Source organism: Oryctolagus cuniculus, chromosome 5, assembly GCF_964237555.1.
Source record: "Oryctolagus cuniculus chromosome 5, mOryCun1.1, whole genome shotgun sequence".
Classification (NCBI taxonomy): domain Eukaryota; kingdom Metazoa; phylum Chordata; class Mammalia; order Lagomorpha; family Leporidae; genus Oryctolagus; species Oryctolagus cuniculus.
The window spans coordinates 18,521,714-18,539,319 of record NC_091436.1 but is presented as its reverse complement, the minus strand read 5'-3'; the positions used below and the strand labels follow the sequence as shown (position 1 = coordinate 18,539,319).

The window sequence follows — 17,606 nt, the reverse complement described above, 5'->3', positions numbered from 1 at the left end:
CTGACTTCAGCCTGGCCAGCCCTAGACATTGTGGGCATTCGGGGAGTGAAACATAGGAGAGACAACTCTCTCACTCAAATAAATAAATAAAAAGTGCATCTGGGGAATTTTACATATCAATTTACCCTCTATATCCTCAGAATTTAGTACGGAGCCTGGCACAGTTGAATCTCAATCCTATTTGTGGATGGACGGATGGAGCTCTCTGGTGTTAAACCACGTGCCAAACAGTGGACTGTAGGTAGTGTTCCACTTTCTGCTGTTACAAATCCTGCCCTGTGGACATTCTCGCACATCTGTCCCCCCCCCCTTTTCTCAGGGTCACAGGTTCATCACCTTCCACTCCATCCCTATCTGACCATTCGCTGCACTCACACCTCTCTACCAGGTTCCTTCTCTGGCTTTCTCTTACAGTGTCCCCCAAGAGTGCAGGAGCTGACCAGCATGCCACACAGAGAGAGGCATATGCTGCAGCCCCTCTGGCTCACCTCCCACTCCACCTTGGCCTGCTGACAGCAGGAACCACCGCTGACCACTGACACTGCCCACTGCCCCCAAGTCACCCGCACCTTCCACGTTCCACGTCCGACAGCGTCTGCACTTCTTTGCCTTATACAACTTCCCGACCACTTTTTCTTTCCTTTGTTTTTTTATGAGAATGAAACATTTCCTTTAATACTGGATTCTTTTTTAAAATTCATTTGAGAGAGAGAGAGAGAGAGAGAGAGCACAGAGAGAACTTCCATCCTCTGGTTCACTCCGCAAACGCCCAAATAACAAAGGTTGGGCCAGAATTAAACCAGAAGCTGGGAACTCCATGCAGGTCTCCCATATTGGTGGCAAGGACCTAATTGCTTTGCCTTCTGCCTCCCAAGGTCGAGGGCCAGCACCGGGAATAGAACCAAAGTACTCCAAGGCTAAACACCTGCTCTAAGGATAACCCTTTATGGGACTCTCTCAGGTTACGTCACTTGGCCTGATTCTCTTGCTACATCTTTACAGCTCTCTCCTCTCTGCTCACTTCTTCAATGTTAGGATCAGCCACTATATTCCAAGGGGCCCAAGCTGCATGTCTGCAGTACTAGGCACACAAGTTACAAATCCATGAGATAAATACCAGGCAAGCCACTTAAATAAAGTGCTACAAGGACTCAGAACATTGTCACTCAACATTTTCTAAATCTCTATTTCCAATGGTTCTTAATAATACTAAGATTTGGGCCAGCACCGCAGCTCACTTGGCTAATCCTCCACCTGTTGCGCCAGCACCCCGGGTTCTAGTCCCGGTCGGGGCGCCGGATTCTGTCCCGGTTGCTCCTCTTCCAGTCCAGCTCTCTGCTGTGGCCCAGGAAGGCAGTGGAGGATGGCCCAAGTGCTTGGGTCCTGTACCTGCATGGGAGACCAGGAGGAAGTGCCTGGCTCCTGGCTTCGGATCGGCACAGCGCACTGGCCGTGGCGGCCATTTGGGGGGTGAACCAACGGAAGGAAGGCCTTTCTCTCTCTCTCTCTCTCTCAGTCTAACTCTGCCTGTCAAAAATAAAATAAAATAATAACAATAGTAAGATTTAATTTGCTTATGCCACTTCTCATCCTCTCACAAGTACATAAGAGAATTATTCTAGAAACTTCATGTCATGGCATTTCAATAATTTGAATGCAGAAACAGATGTAAGAATCCAGCTATCAGGGGCCGGCGCTGTGGCATAGCAGGTAAAGCCGCCGCCTGTAGTTCCGGCATCCCATACGGGCACTGGTTCAAGTCCTGGCTGTTCCACTTCTGATCCAGCTCTCTGCTATGTCCTGGGAAAACAGAAGACGGTCCAAGTCCTTGGACTCCTGCACCTGCGTAGGAGACCCGGAAGAAGCTCTTGGCTCCTGGCTTCAGAACAGCACAACTACAGCTGTTGTGGCCATGAGGGGAGTGAACCAGCAGCTGGAAGACCTCTTTCTCTCTCTCTCTCTACCTCTGCCTCTCTGTAACTCTGCCTTTCAAATAAATAAATAAATAAATATTTTAAAGAAAAATCCAGCTATCCTCTATTAACATTAATTTGCAAAACTCTAATTCAGTGCTAGTCTTCTTAGTAAATTGTTTTGTTTTGGAAAGTAAAGTTGATTTTTATAAAGATGTCATTTATATTCATGTAATTGGTTTATTATTTAAAAATAAATGTATTTTTAGTTTATAACAAAGCACATATCAGTAGATATAAGCTATATAAATAAAATCTCTGAGGTTCTTAATAATTTTTAAGAGTATAAGGTTCTAAAACCAAAAAAAGGTTCTCCTTGAATCACAACTGTCCCAACAGTTATTTTTATGTACCTGGTCCTATAGACACATCACCATTCCCTCTGTCTTTCTCAGTGCCTTTTTTTTCCCCCCAGTGTCTTTCCCCCACTCAGCCTGTCCCCCTCAGACCCACACCCTACTGCTCAGCTGCCCACAGAGCCACAGTCCTGCCTCTTCACCCCACAGCGGCAGAGTGGCCTCTCTCACCTCAGGCCCCTGTGGCTTGCAGCCAGCATCCTATTTCAAGTCGGTCCGCATCACCCCCTGCTCAGAAATACCCTCTGCTCCCTGGTGGACTACAAGAAGGACAGCAAGGTCCTGAACAGGCTGAGAGCTGCCTGACGATGCAGCTCTGACCGCACCCAGCCACCTCACCACCCACCACTGGCCCACTGACCCCTTCTCTGGACCCATCCTCTCCCTGCTCCCTAAGCATTCCAGCACCTTCTCACTGCTGTGCTGCTGCCCCTGTGGGAAGGCTCTTTTTGGCTTAGTCAACTTGAAGATTCAGCTCACACGTCACTCAGCGGAATGCACAGGTTAGGCACATACACACCCTCTGTTAGAACATGCTGGATTGTCATCTGTCGATTCCTCCAGAAACGCTGTGAATCGCTCAGCCATTCCAATCCACCTCAGAATCAATGTATCTCAGGAGTTTGGACACACTCCTGTTGAATAAATGTCCAAAGACAGGGTTAACTTCTTGCCTTGCATATTTTTTCCTTGTGCTTCCAATCACATTGAATGGCAGCCCCCTGAGGTCCAAGGAAGAAATCTCAAAGTCACCTTCACTCCTCTCTTCCCCTCACTTCTACATACACTGATCACAAGTCCTGTTTCCTGGGCCATTTTCCATAGGCACGGTCCACAGGGCACTCGCACCCCACTGCCCTGGTCCATCTGATCCTTCACGGAACAAACCCTTGAGAATCACCTACGAGGTATCAGCACTGGTCTGGGTCCCAGCTCTGTAAAAACAAAATGATACTCAATCCAGTTTCAACTCATGCACCATCTGTTCAGGAAAACAGATGGAAAATGGAAGCAACAAGCTCTGAACCATAAACAAAAGTACAAAACATTCCATTAGAAAACTGCACTTTCAAAATACAGGAGAGGAATGACTTCTCTTCCTCTGAGGGCGAGGGAAGGCCAGAAAGACCCTCACAGAACTGGACAATGAAGGAAGAGCACAGACTTCCGCAGGCCAGAAAAGGGTGGCCTCACCACCCATGGACTCCTTTCGGCGCCATGATGTCCCACCTCCAATGCACTTGCCACACACACCCCCACAGCTCTAATCAGGTCAGTCCACTGGCTGAAGACTCCCACATCTCCCCCAAAGCGCCCATGTGCCTCTGTCCTACACGGGGGAAATGGCAAAGCTCCCCAGCAGGAGCGGGAAGGCCCCCACCCTTGGGCCAAGCTGCCCTCTAGCCTCTTGGCCACATAACCTTGGTCCAGCTTCCCCTCTCTGTGATCAGTGAGCAGTCCTCTCTCAGGGTCGCTGTCCCTGGGGCCTAGGGTCCAGCTGTGGTCCGAAATCCATGGAGGAAGAGGACACTCACCCTGCCTGGCAGACGGCCTCACACCATTCAGGCTCTTTCCTCTGCCCTAGAACACCTGCTCCCTCCAACAGGCTAGCCCCATCGCACACTCAGGCTAGCCCCTGGCACACCCTCCATGAAGCCTTCCCAGTCCTAATGGCCTCCTCCTCACTCCTACTCCATCCTTCCTCTTTATGTGTGTGCCGTGTTGATTTTAATTGGGCAGGGGGGTGGGTGAGAGAAAAGACGGGAATACCAAAGCGGGCGGTTGCGTGGGCCTTCATGCTCTGCACACTGCCTTCACCTTGGATCCCTATTTGAACTTCCCACTGTCCCTGGAGGGGAGACAGGGCAGATACACCTCCTCACAGGGGAGGACACGAAGGCGCAGGGAGGCACCCAGTACCCGCCCTTTTAAGTAGTTGTGTTCAGGAAGGCGCCTTGCTCTTGCGGAAGTGGAAAAATGGGTCAGGTGCCTTCTCTTTGGTCACAAAGCAGCAGCTGGGAGGAGAGTCCGGGTTCCTTTTGTCACCTGGCACTGTGGTGTGACAGAAAGATTTATTTATTTATTTGAAAGTCAGGCCTACAGAGTGATAGAGACAGATTTTCCATCCACTGGTTCATGGACAGGGCTGTGCCAGGCTCCAGAATGAAAAGACTTGGGGCTCCCACCTGCGTGGGGGCAGGGCACGTGGCCCCCAGGGGCCCCCCGGCCACGCTGTGGCTTTCCGCAGAGCCCACCCAGCACGTCGCACGCCAGGAAAGCTCCACCGTGTGAGGCGGGGGCGCCGTTTCAGACATCATGAACACGGAAAGAATCCGCCTTCTGCACGGGCATCTCTACCCCCTTGAGACTTCAAAATTAACTTCGTTTCCTTTAAACACGTTCTCTAAGGGGCGGGCAAGGCCGGGGGCGGGAATGGGCGCTCAGCCGCCTCCCCAGGGGCCGCGGGGTCACGTCAGATCTCCGCGCTGCCACCCTGCCAGCTGCTGCTTTTTCCTTTCTATTTTTAAGACCTGAAAGTATGAACAACTTCATCTCGGTTTTCCTCCTCAGCCCCTGACTGGAAGTCACCAACAGCCCATCCCGTTCGTAATCGGTGAAAACCTTCACACCGTCCAGTGAGCTCTTGCGGCGTCCGCGGTCACGTGGCCGGAGCTTGTTCCGCACTGGCCTTTCCCACCAACGTTTTGATGACCTGTCGGTTGCAAAGATGTTGGCTCCCAAACCAAAGGCGAACTCTGCGACGGCCCCTCGGCATCAAGGCCACCAGGGTGGGGTCCAAGGCCAGGGAGGGGCGATCAGACCAGCGCCCCTTTCCGCTAGAATTAGACCATCCCGACGGAGGGCCCCCCCCGGCCAAAGGCCTGTGACCTCTGACAGGAGAAGCCCGAGGAGGAGAAGAAAGGAGAAACGGGAAAGGAAAAGCTGCAGCTGAGGAAACTGACGGAAAGAGGGGCTCCGAGGATCCCACAGCTCCTACCTGGGGAGACGAGGCGCCCACGGCGGCCACTCCCGGTGCCCGGGCCTGAGGGCGCCCCCTAGCGGCCGCCCGCTGCTCCCGCCCCCACCCACACACTTAACCCTGACCCCTGCTCCCAAGTCCCTTCCCACGTGACATTCCCGGCTCCACAGGGCACCCTGAGGAGGACAAGGCTGGCCTGCCCCGGCTTCCCGATGGAGCCCACGCAGAAGTCTCTGGTGCGGCTGGGAGCTTGAGGCGCTCAGTGGAGTTGTCAGTTCCGCTTTGAGGAAGTCACAGACAGACTTCAGCCCACAGGAATCGCATTTGTTTGTTTGGTCTGGCGTCTTTTTTTTTTTTTTAAGGGACTTTGTAATTTTTAAAAAATGTTTGTGGAAAAATAGACGTCACATAGAAGTTACAATTTTAGCCCCTTTACGTGTTCAATTTAGTAGCATGAAGTATAGTCACATGGCTGCACAACCCTCATCACCATCCACCTCCGGATCTCTCTTCACTCTGCAAGACTGAAACTCGGTGCCCATTCAACAGTAACTGCCCTTCCCGTCTATCCCCAGGCCCCTGGCAAGCACCATTGTACTTTCCAAAGTCTCATTCCTGTGCGGTGGCTCTAGGGGCCTCGTGGGAGTGAAATCAGTCACCTTCTTGAGTGACTTGTCTCAGCAGGTTGGCCTTCAGGTTCATGGCTTCCTTGGAGGCTGCATAGCACCCATGCTGTGTGGATCCCACCTTGTGCTGGTCCTTTCCTGCGTGCATGAGCAAACCCCGAGTGGGGGGCGTCCCCCTCGGACTGACAGCAAAGCTGCTCTGGCACACTGGCCGTGCTTCCTCCTCGAACCTGTCTCTGGCTTTTCCTATGGCTGTAGGTTATCCCGGGAGGTTGGCCGGGGGCGGGGGGAGTTAGTGGGCACACATTAGTATTGCAGGCCTGCCCCCTATTCCAGAGCAGTCTACCCTACCTCCCGACCTAGCCATGTGAGGCGTCGGCACTCTGGGCTCAGCTGAAGCTAGCCTGGGTGGGGGCTGGGAGACAGGGCAAAGCTGAAGTTTCTAATGGGTCGGGGAATTCACCAAAATGGGCCATCAGATTAAGATTTAGCCCAGTTTCCTCTTCAGCCTTCTGGATGCCCACAGAGCTCTCCTCTGCAAGAGATAATGCCCAAAGCCCCTGACCCGCATTCAGCCTCCAGCCGGACACGCGCAAACCAACCACATCTGGTCTGGGAGACCAGGAGAGTCAGTTCCACTCCTTCTCATTTCCTAAGAGTAACCATGTGCAGAGACCGCAGCAGGCAGTTTCACTTGCACCAAAGCACTTCCTCTACTTAATCTCACATTAACCGCCCGAAAATTAAATACAGTTTTGCTCAAATAAGCAAGGATTTCACCTAAAGGAAACTGAAGACGCTCACCTGATTAGTATTAATTTTTTTTAAACTTGAGCATTTAAAATAGTTGCAGGTTTGAGCAATCGGATATTTCAGGATGCTGCTCACTCGGTCCTGCTCCCAGGGCTGCTCTCCCTCCCGCACCCCCCCCCCCCCCCCCCCGGCAGTCTCCCGCCTCCTGCCCCTCCCCTCCCACCTCGCAGCCCAGGCAGAAGCCTGCCCGCGACTGGCACTCACCGGCAGGATGTGTCCCGCTGTCTTCACGGTGGACGCTGGCCCCGCTGCCTGCAGCTTTCACTCTGACACTCCCACCAGCAAGAGGCCAAGGCTAGCGTGATGTCCCTGGAATCAGGGACCACGCCACCACTGGGAGCCTCTTCATGCCAGCACGCTACTTCCTGCACGCCAGAGGAACCTTCATCTGCGAAGGTGGTTGTGCTTGGGGTTTTAAATAAAAAGGAAAGGAAGAAAGCAGTCGGTGAGGGAGGGGGACTTGAAGTGTGCGCCCCAGCGTGAGTCACCGACTCCAAGTTCAACAACCACATGCAAAATGAACTCTGCAAGGGCAGTGTGCTAGCCACGGGAGAGTCCAAGAGAAAAAAAGGCCTAAGAGTCTGCGAGGGAGAACTTTGGTTTCTCATTCCAGCTCCTGCCTCCAGCTGGAAGAACACGGAATCCCAGGTGCCGCTAGAGGAGGAAAGCACCACACACTACCCAACAAAGACGCAGCATGCAGGAGGGAAGAGCAGCAGGCAAGAGAAGGAGCACAGGGGACTCTGGGTAAGGGGCCGTGTGCAAGGAGGGCTGCATCCCTTCCTTCACAAAAAGCGGGAGTCCCAAGTGAATCATGGAGTCCTTTGGACGGGGGGCTCAGGCTCAGGAATTCTGTGGCCCTGTGGCTGCCCTGCAGGGCGTGGACAGCTGCTTCTCCCTCACTGTGCCAAGTGCAAGTGGTGGGGCCAGAGCCCCATCAGACCACAGCATTGGACAGCCCATCTCACTGACAGATTCAGCAGAGACAGGCAATAGACCCAGAACTCTGTGTGTATTTCCTGAACTTGGAGGTGCTCATCAGCAACCATCAGGATCAGCGGCCCACCTCCCAGCCTGTTCAAGTCCTCATCCTCCACTTCTGATCCAGCTTCCTGCTAATGCACACGGGAGGGAGCAGATGATCGCGCATGGTGGGTTCCTGCCTGCCTATCCCAGTGGAGTTCCTGGCTCCTGACTTCAGCCTGGCCCAGCCTTGGCTGTTGCAGCCATTTGGGGAGTAAACCAACGATGGAAGATTTCTCTCTTGCTCTCTCATAAATAAACAAATCTTTCTAAAAACACATGTAGAATGGAATAATTGAAACAAAAACGCAGGGAAAGGCATTTGGCACAACAGTTAAGATGTTGCTTGAGATGCCCATATCCGGTATCAGAGTGTCTAGGCTAACCTGGCTCTGCTCCCAGTTCTGGCTTCCTGCTAATGAGGACCTGGGAAGCGACAGGTGATGGCTCAAGCGACAGGTGATGGTTGGGTGTGTGCTACCAATGTAGGAGGCCTGGAGTGAGTTTCTGGCTCCAAGCTTTGGCTTGGCCCAGCCCCAGCTGCTGTAGGCATTTGGGTAGTGAACCAGGAGATGGGAGTTTTTCTCTTGCTCTTGAGCTCTCTCCCTTTCCAATAAATAAAATAGAACTTTAAAAAAAAAAAGTACAAAGTGAAATCATTAGAAGAAAAAATAACATTCTAATAGAAAGCTAGATTGCAATAGCCGCTGCATTGGAACCCTAATTCCAGCTTGAATTTTCTGGCACAAAACATTTTCTAATAAAAACTACCTTTATTTAGCATCTACAAAATATCTGGTACTTTACATCAAATTCTCATATTCCCCACCACAGCTCTATAAGATGGGGATAATTATTCCCACTTTGGGATGAGGTCACTGCGGTTGAAAAATGGTGATTACACAGCCTAACTTTGTTCAGTAAGGTTGAATCGGGATCGAAACCCAGGTATTAGGTCCCCAAATATGCTTTAAAAAATTGATTGATCTATTTGAAAGTCAGGATTACAGAGAAAGACATCTTTGATCTGCTGGTTCACTTCCCAAATGGCCGCGGCAGCCAGGTTAGGCCAGGCCAAACCCAGGAGCCAAGAACTGGTCTCCCACGTGGGTGGCAGGTGCCTACGTACTTGGGCCATTACCTGCTGCTTTTGCAGGCACATTAGCAGGGAGCCGGATTGGAAGTGGAGTAGCCAGGACGCAAGCCAGCACTCTGATATGGGATGCTGATGTCACAAGTGGAGGCTTAACCTGCTTGGCTGCAGCACCAGCCCCACAAAACATGATTTTTATACAACCACGTGTTGCTTCTCAAATTCCTAACAAAAAATACAAAGTTTTTCAAGAGTATTAAATATTCTCTTGGTATTCAGTTTTGGAGAAACTTAAATCCTGATGTTGAGTAACATGAGAAAAGGTCTTCTGCTCAAGTCCCGAAGATACCAAGTTGATGTTCAAGTGCCCATTGTTGATTAGAAGCCCCAGCAAAAGCCAAGGGTAGGGGCCAGCACTGTGGCATAGTGGGTAAAGCCACTGCCTGCAGTGCAGGCATCCCATATGGGCACTGGTTCGAGAACCCACTGCTCCACTTTCAACCCAGCTCTCTACCGTGGCCTGGGAATGCAGTAGAAGATGGCCCAAGTCCTTGGGCCCCCTGCACCCACGTGGGAGACCCGGAAGAAGCTCCTGGCTCCTGGCTTTGGATCAGCACAACTCCGACAATTGCAGCCAATTGGAGAGTGAACCATCGGATGGAAGACCTCTCCCTCTCTCTCTCTCTCTCTCTCTCTCTGCCTCTCCTTCTCTCTGTGTAACTCTTTCAAATAAATAAATAAATAAATAATCTTAAAAAAAAAAAAAGCCGAGGGTATACCCTTACACCACAGCTCAGGGAAGGCACGCCTGCAGGAAAATGAGCTCCCATTCTCCGTTGGCTAACCCAACAAAGCCACAGAACTTAAAGACACGTATTGCAATGGACCCCTTGGTTGGTCCTTTTCAAGCACCAGATGACTCAGGCACATTTTTTTTAAAGCATGAGACAGCAACCAATCAAAGTAGAAACTCTGAGTAACCTGCCAAGCACCATGCACCGTGCACCTAACAGAAGATGGGCCCGAGCCATGAAATTTGAGAGTTCCAGCTGCCACTCAGCCTCAGGTGACTAGCACATTCACACAGGACAGGGCCACAGTGGGTAGTACCAACCTATTCCCCAAAAAGACACGGAGGGTAGGGAGGGCAGGCATTTGGTGCAGCAGTTAGGCTGCCACTTGGGTCTCCTGCCTCCCATATCAGAGCTCCTGGGGTCAAGTTCAGCTCTGCTCCAGATCCCAGCCTCCTGCTATTGCACACCCCGGGAGGCAGCAGGTGGCGGCTCAAGTGCTTGGATCCTTGCTTCCCATGAAGGAGACCAGAACTGAGTTCCAGGCTCCTTCCCAGCTTTGGCTTGGCCCAGTCCTGGCTGTTGCAGGCATTTGGCAAGTGAACCAGTGAATGGAAGATCAATTCTCTCTCTCTCTCTCTCTCTCTCCTTCCCTCCCTCTCTTTCAAATAAATAATATAAAGTAAATACAATGTTTTTAGAAAGAGCACATAACACAAAACATAAGGAATCTTCTCAACTATCAGATAAGTATGTAGTGGAGGCCCCCAAAATTCTGTGTCTTAAAACCTTTAGACATTATTTGGACCAAAAAAAAAATTAGTTGTCACCATTAAATAAAGAACCACCATGCGGTCCCCTTACAGAATCTGATGTGGAGACTTAGCTGCCGTGACTCTTAAGAAGCCAGGACATCAGTCAATGTTCAGATATCTATTGCTCACTTGAACAAGAAACAAAGCCAGAAGTAAGGATTTTAGTTAGGATGTCACTGACTGACAACTAGGTTCTGCCTCGGAGAGATGAGGAGGTGGCAGTCTCGTGGGGGTGGTCGGACAGCCGTCCACATGTCTCCTAAGGGTACTGGAGCCCTGAGGAGAGAGCAGGTAGCAGCTCAGACCACTCCCCACTTCCACCCTGCTTGCATGTGGCGCTCGATCTGCCTCAGGCTACTTCTGCCCACTCTGGCCCTTGCAGGGAGACTGAGTTCTGTGCTTCAGGAAGCTAGCTCCAGGGGTGCCCAGATGGTGGATGGGAGTGCATGGACCCAGAGCCTCGCTCCCAGCAAGGCACAGAGACGCCAAAAGATGCCTTGGCCATGATGCCCAGGAAGCCCGGGATGGGCCAGGCTGGGAACCCCCCAGCGTGGCTGCCTCCTCTCTCTGCAGCGTCAGTGGATACATGATCAGGCTGTGACCCGTTTTCTCAATGAGCTGAAACAGTACAGCTCTGTGCAGTGACAGCATGGCCAGGGGCAGGTTGGCAGCCTTAGGGACACTCCGTGCTCTCCAGGGGCTTGTCCACCGGTGCTGGCTGCGGGTTCTGTGTCTCCACATCCTGCCCGCATTTGGGCTGTGAAATGCTTTGTTTTTGCCAGGCTGATGTGTGAGAAAGGTGTGTCACAGTTTTTATCTGTGCGCCCCTGGTTGCTGTTGAACTAAGGATCTTCCCGTACGTTTACTGCGTTTGCCTTTCTTCCCGGCCCTGCCCATTTTCCGACTGTGTAATCTTTTTCCTTGTTAACCTGTAGTCATTTTTGTTCTTCATACTAATCTCTGATTTTTTGTATATGTCATAAATATCTGGTCCCAGTCTAACATGGCTTTTAGATGTGTTTATGATATTCGGGGGCCTTCTCATACTTTACTTTTGTGTTAGTCAAAACTATTGGTTTTTCTGTATAATTTGTGCCTTTCATATCTTGCTTTCCAGTCCAGAGGCTGCAAAGATATTTTCCAGTATTTTCTCTAGGTTATAAACTCTTTTTATTCATTTTACTGTTTGAGAGAAAGGCAGACAGATAGAAGGAGCTCCCATCCACTGTTTCACCCCCAGATGCCTACAACTGGGGCTGGGCTAGACTGAAGCTGGAAACCAGGAACTCAGTGGCAAGGACCCAACGACCTGAGCCATCACCTGCTGCCTTCAGGAACGCGCATTAGCAGGGAGACGGAGTCAGGAACCAGAGCCGGGTCCCAGACCCAGGCAACCTGGTGTGGGATGTGGGAATGCTACTGGTATCTTAACCATCAAGCCAAACGCCTGCCCCATGTTTTATCTTGTTATACTATGTCTTTAATTGGGGCCTGGGACTCATTTTGTGAATGGCTTGAGAAAGAATCTAAGCTCATTATGACAGGTAGCTTGATGTCATGAACTTGAGTCAGACTTACTCTGCTACTTACTTACTGTGAACGTGAGCAGATTAACCATCCTCTCCGTGGTTCAGTTTCCTCCCAGGTAAAATGAGGCTAACGAGCTTATCTACTGCATAAGAAAACCGTGAGAATTACAGTAATGCATGCATGAAATGTGCTTTGAACAGAGCGTATAGTAAGTATAGTAAATGCTCAATAGATGGCTGTTATTATGTGAATACAAGTTGGAATGACTACAGCTCCCTACTAACGCATCTGGGAAGAGAGCACAAGATGGCCCAAATACTTGGGCCCCTGCACCCATGTGGGAGATCTGGATGAAACTCCTGGCTTTGGCCTGGCCCAGCCTTTGTTGTTGCAGCCATCTGGGGAGTGAACCGGTAGATAGAAGATTCTCTCTCTCTATCTATCTCAATTCCCCCCCGCCCTTTGTAACTCTGCCTTTCAAATAAATCTTTAAAAAAAAAAAAAGGCACGATTACTAGAACTTGTTATACTGAAATCTATACCCAGGAAACACTGACAAACTGTCAGAGGGAGGAAAAAAAAACTGTCAGAGGGAGACAGAAACAAACCAAACAACCCTCCCATCGTCAGTGGGGTGTGTTTATTCTCAACAAGCAGAGAGAAAGGGAGGAAATTGTCACTGTTATTGGCTTAGCCAATAATCTCATTGCAGTTGTTATTGGCTTAGCCCAGTAACTAATTTAAAGCATTTATTTAAAAAATGTATTTATTTATTTAAGAAGTAGAGTTACAGACAGAGAGGGAGAGACAGAGAGAAAGGTCTTCCATCTGCTGGTTCACACCCCAAATGGCCACAATGGCCAAAGCCGGGCAGATCTGAAGCCAGGAGCCAGCAGCTTCTTCCAGGTCTCCCAAGCAGGTGTAGGGGCCCAAGCATTTGCTTTCCCAGGTCATCAGCAGGATGGATTGGAAGAGGAGCAACCAGGACAAGAACAGGCACCCATGTGGGATGCTGGCCCTGAAGGCAGAGACTTAACCTACTACAACACAGCGCCAGCCCCAATTTAAACCATTTCTACACTTGGCCCTGGTGCTATGGCTTAGCAGATAAAGCCGCCGCCTGCAGTGCCAGCATCCCATATGGGTGCCAGTTTGTGTCCCAGCTATTCCTCTTCTGATCCAGCTCTCTGCTATGGCCTGGGAAAGCAGTGGAGGATGGCCCAAGTGCTTGGGACCCTGCACCCACGAGGGAGACCGAGAAGAAGCTCCTGGTTCCTGGCTTCGGTTTGGCCCAGATCCAGCTGTTGTGGCCATTTGGGCAGTGAAACACGGGCAGGAATACCTCTCTTTCTCCACCTCTGCCTCTGCCTCTGGTTCTCTGTAACTCAGCCTTTCAAATAAATAAACAAATCTTTAAAAAATTTTTTCTATACTTAAAGTTTACTTTATTAAATTTTAATTACATATGTCACCCCTTCCAAGTTCTACCTGAGATATTATCTTTAACAACTATAGAGACCGAGGTAATAAAGCTCTCTTAAGTACCTTTCATGTCTCAAAAATGTGATTTTTTCACCACGCACTGGGCTCACGATATAATCACCAGCTGAACAGGGTCTCTGCCCTTGAGTGAGTGGAGATGCGATACAGACACGACTGTACCCAAGTAGTGATGTGGTAAATGTTGGGCCAAAGCAAGGGTCCTCAGCTTCAGCCCGCCTGACGTTTGGAGCTGGATAGCTTCCTGGACTTCGCTGGGTGTTCGGTGGCATCCCTGGTCGACCACTGACGGCCTTCTCCACTGTCACAGCTAAAAGTGGCCCCCATATTGTCAAGTGTGCCGCTGGGGACACCAGCCCAGTTGAGAACCGCTAGACTGGAGGCCGGTCAGGTGCAAAAGCCCCACCTAGGGGTGGGCACGGAGCCTAGCAGTTAAGATGCCTACATCCCCATCACAGTGCCTGGGCTTGATCACTGGCTCCGGCGCCTGACTCCAGCTTCCTGCGAATGTGGACCCTGGCAGGCAGTGGTGGTGTTGCAAGTGACTGGGCTCCTGCTGGCCACGTGGGAGACTGGGATTGGGTTCCTGGCTCCTGGACTGGCTCGGCCCTGGCTGTTGTAGGTATTTAGGGGGTGAACCAGTGTTTGGGTGCTTTCTCTGTAAATTAAAAAAAATTTAAAAGTACTATTGAAGAGGAAGTCTCTGATTCCATGTGAAGAGACAGAGGAGGCCTTGTGGAGGAAGCGAAAGCCCAGTTGCCTTTAAAGGATGAGTTGGAACGGTCCAGATCTCCACCTGGGGCTCTCGGACATTCTCAGAGCACAAGGAAGTAGGACCAGGTTCATGTAGCTGGGGCTAAAGCTTGTGATAAAGGAACTTGGCTTAGAAAAACTGTAGGCCTGCACCGCGGCTCACTAGGCTAATCCTCCGCCTTACGGTGCCGGCACACCGGGGTCTAGTCCCGGTCGGGGCGCTGGATTCTGTCCCGGTTGCCCCTCTTCCAGGCCAGCTCTCTGCTGTGGCCAGGGAGTGCAGTGGAGGATGGCCCAAGTGCTTGGGCCCTGCACCCCATGGGAGACCAGGATAAGTACCTGGCTCCTGCCATCCGATCAGCACGGTGCGCCGGCCGCAGCGGCCATTGGAGGGTGAACCAACGGCAAAGGAAGACCTTTCTCTCTGTCTCTCTCACTGTCCACTCTGCCTGTCAAAAAACATAAAAAAATAAAAAAAAAACTGTAAAATACGTTTCTTTTTATTTAAAAAAAGATTTATTTATTTATTTGAAAATGAGAGTTACACAGAGAGAGAAGGAGAGGCAGAGAAGGGAGGGGGTCGTCTTCCATCTGCTGGTTCACTCCCCAATTGGCTGTAACTGCCAGAACTGTGCCAATCTGAAGTCAGGAGCCAGGAGCTTCTTCCAGGACTCCCATACGAGTGCAGGGACCCAAGGACTTGGGCCATCTTCTACTACTTTCCCAGGCCATAGCAGAGAGCTGGATTGGAAGTGGAGCAACCGGGACTCGAACCAGCGCCTATATGGGATCCTGGCACTACAGGCAGCGGCTTGTACCCGCTATGCCATAGCGCCAGCCCCTAAAAATGTGTTTCTTAAAAAGCACTTTCAGGGTCAGAGATGAGGCATAGCCGGTGAAACCCCTGCCTGTGGCACCAGCATCCTGTGTGGGTGCAGATCCTGGTTCATGTCCCAGCTGCTCCACTTCCAATCCAGCTCCCTAATGTGCCTGGCAAACAGCACAAGATGGCCTAAGTGCTTGGGTCCCTGCTACCCACGTGGGAAACTTGGAGGAAGCTCCTGGATCCCGGCTTCAGCCTGGCCTAGCCCCAGCCATTGCAGCCATTTGGGGGCTGAGCCAGCAGATGGAAGATCCTCTCTCTCCCTCTCTCTCTGTGACTCAGACTTTCAGTAAGATATATAAATCTTTTTTTTTTTTAAAGGATTTTATCTTAAAAGTAAAATGATCAAATCATTAATTACCATGTTCCTTCACATGTGGTTGTGTGCTCAAGGTTTCCCAACAGAAAGGTTTCCTTCTGTGTGGCACTGTGGTTGGGAACACTGAGTCTCCTCACGTTCAAGGCCCTGCTCAAGGGCAGGGCCTGGGCCTCTACTGATTGTCCACCCTGGGGAGGACCCAGGCCTGTGGATCAGCAGGAAGAAAGGAATGGTCTTCCCAGACACTCTCGTCTCCCTGTTCTCTCTCCAGCCTCGCCGGCTGAATTCATGGCCCCATTGTTTCGTGTCTGGGTTCCCCAGGGCTCCTAGAGGCATTCTCTACTTAGATGATGAAATCGTGTCCATAACCTCAGTGGCTGCACCTGGAGGACCTCCCACAAGCTGCTCGGTGCACAGCTCCTGGGGTTTGCACTTGACTCTGAGGACATGCCTTTGCTGGACCCTAAAATTCCCCAGACAGCCACAAGGGAGATGTGGGAAGGTCTGCAGCTGACTCCCACCATGGCTCGGAAGACAGCCTCTGGCTGAAAGGACATGAGGAGTACGGGAAACCAGCAGAGGAGTCCGGGGCTCCGACAGGGAATAGAGTGGTGATCAGGCCGGCGCCGTGGTTAATCCTCCGCCTGCGGCGCCGGCATCCCATATGGACACTGGGTTCTAGTCCTGGTTGCTCCTCTTCCAGTCCAGCTCTCTGCTGTGGCCCGGGAGGGCAGTAGAGGATGGCCCAAGTGCTTGGACCCTGCACCTGCATGGGAGACCAGGAAGAAGCACCTGGCCCTTGGCTTTGGATCAGCATAGCTCTGGCTGTAGCGGCCATTTGGGGGGTGAACCAACGGAAGGAAGACCTTTCTGCCTCTCTCTCTAACTCTACCTGTCAAATAAATTAAAAAAAAAAAAAAAAGTTTTAAAGAGTGGTGATCAAACCCCAGCTCCTAGCTAATGGCCTAGGCTTGTCCATGGTCCCGTTTGCACTCGGGCAGTGTTCGTGTGCTTAGCAACCAGGGCTTCGAGGCCCCATGTGGTTTTCTGCTCAGCATCTCTCGGGCTCTGGCCAAAGCCCGCAGAAGCTTTTCTTGAGCTCTGCAAACACACTGCCCCTGGCGTGGTGACCTGTGCTCCCCCAAAGACATGCTCAGGTTCTAACCCCCGATGTCTGTGCGTGTGGGTTTCTTGAGAAACAAAAACCTTTGCAGAGGCAATGAAGTTTAGTTACGGTTACGCTGAATTCGGGTGGGCCCTAAAGCGATGACTAGTGCTTTCCTGGGAGGAAGGAAAGAGAAGTTCCGGTACAGAAATGCAGGGGAGACTCGAGGAAGCAGTGCAGTGGCTGGCAGAGGCCGAAACTGGCGTGCAGCAGGCAGAAGCCAAGCAGCAGCAGCAGCAGGAGCAGGGAGAGGCAGGAAGGAGCCTCCCGGAGCCTTCGGAGGAAGCGTGGCCCCCGGGGTGACTGGCTGCAGCCCTCTAGCTGCAGACTGCAGACAGCACGGTTCTGTTGTTTGTAAGTCTCCCCCATGAGTGGTCACTGGTCACGACAGCCCCAGGAAACCACCCTCCACCCCCGGAGCACTTTCTCTCGGGCCGCATTCACTCACAGCTCAGCACGCCCACTCTGTACACTGAGAAGACCAGGGGAAGAGCTGTGGAGAGAACCAGCGAGCCCGAACGGCTGCTGAGCACGCCCGGGAGCCGCTGTCTGCACGGAGGCAGGGCCGCCTGCACCTGCCGCTGGCTGTGCACTCAGAGGGACATCAAAGACCTAAAAATGAAGTCAGTTTCACGAGGAAGCCTGTCATCTTATTTCCCATAAGCACCTGCTAGGGGGAAAGGCCCGGCTGTGTGTTTTGGCCATGTTCTCAGAGAAGGAATGATCAGTGTAAGAACAAAACCCCAGCTATGATGAAGTTAAGAATGCGTGCCGGGGCCACTGCTATGGTGTAGCGGGTAAAGCTGCCACCTGCAGTGCCGGCATCCCATATGGGTGCTGGTTCTAGTCCTGGCTGCTCCATTACCAATCCAGCTGTCTGCATGGCCTGGGAAAGCAGTAGAAGATGGCCCAAGTCCTTGGTCCTCTGCACCTGCGTGGGAGACCTGGAAGAAGCTCCTGGCTTCTGGCTTCACATTGGCACAGCT

General features: G+C 51.5%; 1 protein-coding gene across 6 annotated transcripts in view; it reads right to left on the bottom strand.

Moving 5' to 3' along the window:
* ZC3H12D (zinc finger CCCH-type containing 12D) overlaps nucleotides 1-12,934 on the bottom strand; it is a 40,917-nt gene extending 27,983 nt beyond the window's left edge. Inside the window, exons 1-3 of one of the 6 annotated variants that reach the window (XM_070073458.1) lie at nucleotides 12,065-12,934; nucleotides 6,953-7,153; nucleotides 2,850-2,964 (exon numbers count right to left, since the gene is read on the bottom strand). In XM_070073458.1, coding sequence (XP_069929559.1) covers nucleotides 2,850-2,917 — 68 coding nt within the window. In that variant the 5' untranslated portion in view covers nucleotides 2,918-2,964; nucleotides 6,953-7,153; nucleotides 12,065-12,934. Of the gene's footprint in view, nucleotides 1-2,849; nucleotides 6,854-6,952; nucleotides 9,523-12,064 lie in introns of those variants that run through there. The other 5 variants (XM_070073457.1, XM_051836824.2, XM_051836825.2 and 2 more) reach the window with 5 other exon arrangements.
* Nucleotides 12,935-17,606: the final 4,672 nt, after the last annotated feature.